General features: G+C 37.9%; 1 protein-coding gene across 1 annotated transcript in view; it reads left to right on the top strand.

The window, feature by feature from the left end:
* Positions 1–8,291, top strand: part of LOC122089791 — a 35,839-nt gene extending 27,548 nt beyond the window's left edge. Inside the window, exons 5-7 of the mRNA XM_042659474.1 lie at positions 2,794–2,862; positions 8,001–8,116; positions 8,201–8,291. Coding sequence (XP_042515408.1) covers positions 2,794–2,862; positions 8,001–8,116; positions 8,201–8,291 — 276 coding nt within the window. The remainder of the gene's footprint in view (positions 1–2,793; positions 2,863–8,000; positions 8,117–8,200) is intronic.

The raw sequence follows: 8,291 nt of genomic DNA, 5'->3' as shown, positions 1-8,291 counted from the left end.
AAAAAAAAAAAAAAATTCTCTCCTGCCCATTGTTCTCAACCCAACCCAAACCCAAACCCAAACCCAAACCCAAACCCCATCGTTCCTATTCACTTCCTTACTTTCTCTTTCTCCTTCCCATTCTATTTCTGTTTTCTGCCAAGAACTGAAATTCAAAAAAAAATAAATAACCATCGCTCACCCACCCCATCCCTTCAATCCTACTGAAAACCAAAGGGTAACCCCTCGGCCTTCTGTTTTTTCTTTCCCCTTCAATCAAAACCCTTCTAGGGTTCGAGATTGTGAAAAAAAAAAAAAACCAGCAGACAGAGAGACGACAGAAACAAAAAAAAGTAAAAGGAAGGAGAAGGAGAACAGAAGACGAGAAGACGAGAAGAGAAGAAAGATCGGGAGGCAGGGACAAAAGAAGAAAAGAAGAAGAAGAAAGCATACCTGGTTTCCAAGCCCCCACCGTCGAAGTCGTAAGGCTCCTTTCCTTCTCATATCACAGCCACGATCTCCCACCTTTGCTGGTCCTGAGTTCGACAGAGAAGAAAACCCACCTTTGGCTGGTTTCCGTCTCCAAGTAGGAGATGGTAACTACAACAACCCCGATTCTTCTTTTTACCCTTTCTTTAAATTAATTTCTCCATTCTTCCTAAATTACCCTTCCCATTCTCCCCTATTCCACTTTTGTCCTAGAATTATTTCAGCTTTGCAAATATACCCTTGCTCACACGTGATATCTTTGTGAGCACAACTGAGTTTCAGTTCTTTAGAAGAAAAAAAAAAAAAGTAAACCTCCATATTTACAGTTCTGCCCTCGCTTGTCTAATGGAGTTGTTCTCTGTGTGAGGCTCATAGCAAATTTTGAATATAAATTTGATCATGGAGTCCTTTGTGTTCAAATTTGGAGTGCGGTTGCCCAATGGAAAGTTTGCTAAATTGTTAATTGATGAACGACTAAATAACAATTTTGTCTCTAGGTCTGTGGTGGATATGTTATCAAAGGCCAGTCAGATTATTTTTTAGTAAGAGGATATTGTATTTGTTGAATTTTCTGTTTCTCCTTATTATGATGGTGTTTTTTGTTAAGTGTTTGACTCTCCTTAGCGCATCATTAAATTGGTTCGAGGCTGGTTGGAACAACAAGACGGTATTCTTGGTCGTGACAACAATGTGTGCACCCTCTAGCCTTACCACATGCATAAAAAGTTTAATCTTCATGGATTGGTTGCATCAAAGAAAGTGATACCCCCAATACAACCGCAAGTTGAACCAGAGGCATCACCACAAGTGGACGATCGTCCTATTGTGGAACAGGAGATGACAACGAAAAGTGAGAAAATCATGGATTAGGTAATGACGGCCATCAATGCAGTGCCAGTGGTCCACTATCATGAATTCGTTCTTCCCCATGAATTTTTGGACTTGACTGCACCTCCAAAGCTTCACCTCATGGATTTTTTTCGTGATGCAGACGATGAGCAATTCACCCCTGTTCGTGAGTTCTTATTGTTATCATTCTTTAAAACTCTTGGACGAGTTTTTCTTAACATCGGGGGAGTTGATGTAGAATCGAGGCTGAACTGGGTTGACCCGTCAGGCAATCTCAATCGAGACAAACCGAATCCAATTTGATTTTTGAGATTAAAAGAATATCTTAAGATTTACTTTATTTAGGAAATAATGAGTTATTTTATTTGGGAAGATATGTAATCTTTTATTTTTAGATAGTTCTTAGTCAATTAGGGAATTACTAGTTTGAGTTTATTTTGTTTCTAATTTCATTAGTTAGAATTTAGGAAGTAATTAGAAGATGCTAATTTCAGTTTTAGATTTTATTAGGCAAGTTTTAATTTTTTGTTATTATATAAGGGCATGTAGTCCAAGTTATTAGACAGATTGAAAAAGATGAATTGAGTTTGAGTATTTGTGAAGCCTGTGGGCTTGTGTGAGTGATTCCCTTTCCCCCCCCTCTTCTTAGTGCAATTTCTCCCTCTCCCCTGCAACTCTAAAACCTATCTCAAGGAATTATTCCCTTGCCTTACCGCCCCCTATCATTGGGTGTAGCTCCGATACATGATAAGCTATCAGAAAGTCATTTGAGGTGGCATGGCTATGTTCAACGAAGACATGCTCCAGTCTGGAGGAGTGATTTGATTCAAATTGAAAGATCTAAAACTGCTAGGGGTAGGACTAAAGTATGTGTAGCCTAAGCCTTCTACCATGAATGACTTCAAATAGAGCTGCTGATTGGAGGGCAAGGATCCATGGAGCGGACCCCATTTAGTTGGGATATGGCTTTGTTGTTGTTGTTATTGTTGTTGTTGTTGTGTAGGAATCAGTGCTAGAGGCAAAGGGGGAAATCTAGGCAGTGGTTCATGGAGACTCTCTCATGTCCTTGAATTTTAAAGAATTTCTAACTTTGCCACTCTTAATTGTCTACTTGTTCAGTTGGTGCCTATGTAAGAGAATGACTTGATCAACCTGGGTAACAAGGGTCACTATACATGGTGGAGAGGGTCTGCTCTTCCAGACTTAAAACGAGTTTTTCAATAACTCTCTTCCCGGTAATCATATTTTTTTCCCAAAAATAATGTGGAAGAGTAACATCAATAGGACCTAGAGCCATGTAGGTCTTACTGTTGAAGGATTGAATAAAACTTCTGCTGTTAGTTTGATCTTCTCCTCTATTGCTTATCTTCCCTTCAAGGGTTTCCTTTAGGAAAATTGACTTTTTTGTTGAGACCCAAAAGAGAAAAAAGGCTCTTTATGTCTGTTTAAATGTTTCTGTTTTTGGTTACTTTCTAGGAAGAAAGACTCAGAAATCTACAGCAAAGATTGCAAGTCCCTTTTGATGGCTCTCATTTGGATCATCAAGTAAGCATCCTTCACAATTTATATGTGAGCTTCTTTATGATGTTATATGCTGCCACTGTTTCTTTGATGTCTTCATATTCTTACAATCGAGTTCTTGTAGTTCAAATAGCATAGTGCTTGTAAATCATGAAAATTATGCATTGAATATGATGTATTAAGCTTACATAAATCACCAAGGGGAATAGACTTTCCTATTGCAAGGCTTGAAATTCTCATTCTATCTGCAAGGTGCCATAAGTTTCCTGCTGTTTTGATGCTGCATCATTAGATTTTTCCACTAAATCTGTTGGTTTCTTAAATTATTTCCAGCACTGCAAAACTTTTACAGGCCATAACAAACATAGTTATCAAGGCGTTGCCTAGGTGATGCTAGGCGTCCAGGTGGCTTAGCCTGGACTGGCTCCTTGGTCGCCTATATTTTTTTACCAACCTCCGTCACCTTGGGTTGCCTTATGCCTTGATAACAATAAAGGCTGTACATCACCTTTAATGCAATAAAATATGTTGTTGTGTGTTGATATATATTGTTGTGGCCCTAGTGCGAGGGGTTAGTGTTATGTGTTGTAAGGTTCAAAATTTCTTTTCGTTTCGGTGGGTTCAAAAACACCAAAATACCGAAATTTCAGCGAGATTTCACCGAGATGGTGTATTTTTTTTCTGGTGGTCAAACGGCCATATTTTGACCTGAAACTTGGTGGGTAGCTTATTTTAAGGTTAATAAACATGCTTAGAACATAAAAATGCAAAAATATTAGACATGACATGTTTTAGAGTTGCACCTTTGTTTGGCAGCAACCGTCGAACTGTTTTGGAAATTTTACCAACATGTATTTATGTACTATTAAAAAAAAAAAGTTTTGGAGAAAGAACTTTACCTTTCCTAAGCTTTGAATGTGTAAATCTTCTTGTAGGAGTCCAATGGAAGTCAAAATGTGTGATGATGTGGCTAATTAGAAGATTGTTGGAGTGTTTTTCCTTTAAAATATGCAAATGGAACCGAAACCACTGAGATAGGAGAGACAGAGTCGAAATTTTGGCGAGATACCGAAACGATACCAAAATTTCGACTTTGTCTCAACTATGTTGTATTTATAAGGCATGGAATGTATCGTTTCGGCAATATACCGAAACGATACCAAAAATTTTGGCTGAAATATGGTACACATTGATTCGTGCCTAATTTCGTTTTGACAAAAAAAAAAAAAAAAAATCGAAATACCGAAAGCAGAATTTCGGCGAGATTTCGAACACAACTTGTGTGCGGAGGGGGTGTTGTGTGCTGATATACATTGTTGTGGGCCTGTGGCCCCTACTTAACAGTTCGGGCTTTTGGGATAAGCAGTTGTAACAACTGACAACATACATTAGTAATGGCAATAAGCCAAGCCGGGATTGACAATAGGAAATTGCTGCTTGTCACGTTCATAGGTGATGATTCGGATTCAAGAATTAAAGGCGTAAAATCCAGAATAATTCATTTCGTTAATTTAAGCAATCAATAAGAAAAAAGGGACTTACATTAAATTTTGGGTTCGGATTAATTTGGAAATTTATTTTGGGTTCGGATTAATTCGGAAATTATTTGTTTACCTATAAAAATTTGGATGTTAATTTTTTTTCATGTTTGTTGTACCTTATAACAAATCTCAAACCTAGCAAACCAGGACCTGTAGAGGAGAAGAAGGCTAGAGAACCCAAAGAGAGTTGTGCTAAATGATTATAGATTCAGCATGTTTGTCCATCGTGGCGCTCACCTTTATTTATAATCAGCTAGTAGAGTAAGACTCCAACACCTAATTACAATCTAATAAGGAAAGAAATAAAACCTAAAGCAACTCTAACTCTTAAGATTCAATTCACTACACGATGGGGACACTCAAAGATTTGTATGATTTGGTGGGGAATGATGCTTTATCTAACAGAGGCAGGTATACAACTGCTAGAGTGATCACCTTTTATGAAGAAGACAAAAAGTAATGGCACCCGGATCACAAGCGAAACCTGTACTGCGAAGATATTTTTTTGTATGCTCTTTTTTTTTTTTTCCCTAAGAGGACCAAGCAAGAAAATGGATGCGTGTTAGCGCCCGTAAGAGTATACATATATCAAAAGAAAGCTTCAGCTTAGACCAATAAGAATAGAAAATAAAACGCAACACCAGTCTTGAAAGTAGTTGCAGACGCCAATGAACATATAGAACTCCATTCATGTAACAATATCAGCTCAAGCACACCAATCATCAGCCGATAAAAACCATCATGTCAAATAAACCAAGTAAAACCATCAACAATGAACAAAATAGGTGGTAGATAACACCCACTGCAATCCAAAATATTATAGCTGCAACAACAACATCGGAGGCTATTCCCAAGGAAGGCAGACAAGTAGTCAGTAGTCATCTTCACAAAGAAGACAAATAAATGTGCAACATCCAACATCTACATCAAGAGCCCTTCTCAAGGAAGGCAGATAGTAAGCCTCATAAAGAAGATAAATAAAAGTGCAAATATCAATGCATAGCCCCAAATAGAGGTCTTAGATAAAATTTCACTGATGAATAGGAAGAATAGGTTATTGCGAACCAAGTAGCAGCATCAGGTTGCTGGGGACCAGATAACATCAGGTTGCTATGAAATAGACAACATAAGGTTGTTGTAGACCAGATAGGTTTGCATTGTTGCTGAATGATCTTCAAAAGATAAAACTGTTGTTGAGGATGTGAACAAAAAAAAAAATAATAATAATCTTCATTGAAATAATTTTGAGCATATAAGAATCTCCAACTGATGACTTGAATAGAGCAAATAATAATCTTGAGATGAGCAGATGATACTCTAATCTCCCCCTCACGTGTAGCCTTACACATGGACAAATAATGCAGAAAATGAAATAAGAAGAAAGCTTAAATAACAAGCCTATTTCACATGATCAATCAATTATCATACATGCATTACAAGTGATATAAAATTGAAATACTCCACCTGTCTTCTTGGTTGATGTTAATCAACAGGTCTTCTTAATTGGTGGTTCTTCCTAGAACAAAACTGTCAATTAGAAAATTCTAGCAATAATAAATTGGATATTATCTTAAGCATCTACTTCTGTTTTTTTGGTAGTTTTTCTCCCTATAGTGTTAGTTCACTTAGTTGTATGCATCCTTCCTTGGGGAAGTCAAATTCTGGAGTCCATCTTTAACTTAACTAATGTCAGACTTAAATATCATGTCCGTGGATTAAGATGAATGTGACCCTACAACCTTACATGCTGACTCCTAGCTTTGTGTCATTAATCTGAATGAAATTGGATGCATGGACCAAATTAATGAAATCATGGGGAAAGCAAAGGATGGAACCTTCTGTTGGTTTACTTCTTTATTTTCCATAAAATAAACAAAAGAGAATTTTCGTCAATTATCCCTACAAATATTACATTAAACTTTGGGCGAGGATTGGGTGAGGCTGGGGGGCATATTGAGCCCAATGCAGGCCCATCGAAGGCCTGACGTGACCTTGGTTTGAGCTTGCCTTGCCCCAGAGCAACCATGGGCCCATGGAAAATTTTTGAAGTATGCTGTGGGCTCAGTTTGGGTCTGGCTCAGGCAGAATTCTTTGGTTTCTATCTTTATTCATTGTTAATGTGCCTGAAAAATGTTGAACAAAACTTTGATAACCTGTATAACACTCATTATAAGATATAGAAACCATATAATTTCATTCCAAAGACTAAAAGAGCTAATATAACTGAGATATATCAACAAGCTATCTTTATATGATGAGTGAGCATCACTAAAACTGTATCATTCATCACATAATCCTTGGTTAATGGTCTAACTGTATAATATGTTAAATATGTACCTCAGGGTAGGCTCCGGTTTTGGGCAATGTTTGAAACAAGGGTGGTGGGTGGGGGTGGGTATAGGGGTTCTTTTGTGTGAACAAATTCATAGTCTGATTTGGGAGGTAATGGCTCAGCCTCTGTGCTGCCTAGATCATAGTTGTCATGGCATTTGGCGTCCTTGCTGAAAAAGAAGTTCATGGCTGTGCTACGATTTACGTGACTCATAAATGGCAGTTGCCATTGGCTGATAGGCGTCACCATGGCGCCACCATGGACGCCAGGTCACACCTGATTCACTAGGTGGTCGATTTTTTGTAAAAAGCAGGGTGATTTTGATATGGTTATGTTGATTTTTGATGATTTGATGTTGCTTAATGTTGGTTTTATATGTTACTGGGTATATTGTAGGCTTGTAGCATGCTAAATAACTTTAGAAAATAGGGGAACTAAAAAAGTAGCATACTAAATAACTTTAAAAAATAGGAAAAATAAAAAAATGACACATTGGCGATTTGACTGCCATGGTAACGCCATAACGGGCGATTCATCACCAAATCGATTAGCCACCCCTCCATTGCCTTGGATCAAATTGACGCCGTGACAACTATGGCCTAGACCAAACCGACACCCAACCGAGACAAGCCTTTTCTAAAGATACATGGCTCAGAATCACCTAATTGTGGCTCTCTACTTCCTCAAGACTTGCTTCTTAATTTTCCTTCACCCTTCCATCTTTCTACAAGCTGTGCTCCGGAAAGAGAAGAAGCCAGCAGGTCCTTTTTCGCTTCAGTTCCATGAAACCTCTATGGAAGCCCATCCAGATCTAACCCAGGCTTTTGTTTTGCAACCTGAGACCCACCTGCAAAGTTCCCTACAACCTATTGTTGGAGCTATATGAAAACTCTGTTGCAGCATCTGTTTGTGATTATATTATTCTCTGTATTGACATTCTAATGTGATATAAATTACCTTGTATTATGTAGTATCTTTCGATTAAAACACTGCTTTTGCATTCTAAATCCTCACCGATAGGTGCTTAGAATCATTAAAATTGAATTACATAATGCCTATTGTTAGAGGGGTACAGTTTTCATTTTCCCTTGGATGACCATATAGCACAAATAAGGTCTTAATCGATTGAACATTCTCTACTTGTTAGTCATCCCTTCATGCAGCAAGGAGAAGGTACCAGGATGTGTGCCTAGAAATCCTTTGAATCTATGTGTGTGTTAGAAGTAACTCTAATCAGAAGTTGGACTTTATTTTCTGTACAACTAACTAGAAGTGGCATTTGGTTGCAGGATGCACTTAAAAAACTATGGAGTTTAGCTTATCCTGATAGAGAACTCCCATCTCTTATTTCGGAGCTTTGGAAGGAGATGGGTTGGCAAGGTCCAGATCCTTCAACAGATTTTAGGTATATGGAAACCGTCAAACTGTAACTGGTGTTCTGATTGGTCTTTGTGAATAATTTGGGTTGATATTGTTGATTGGTTATCAGGGGTGGTGGATTTATTTCATTGGAGAATCTTATCTTCTTTGTGGAAAAATATCCGGTATGTTCTCCTATCTTGCTCATGGGCTGCCTTTAA

This window comes from Macadamia integrifolia, chromosome 9 (assembly GCF_013358625.1).
Source record: "Macadamia integrifolia cultivar HAES 741 chromosome 9, SCU_Mint_v3, whole genome shotgun sequence".
NCBI lineage: Eukaryota > Viridiplantae > Streptophyta > Magnoliopsida > Proteales > Proteaceae > Macadamia > Macadamia integrifolia.
The sequence above is the reverse complement of the archived record's forward strand: the minus strand, read 5'-3'. Positions and strand labels throughout refer to the sequence as shown.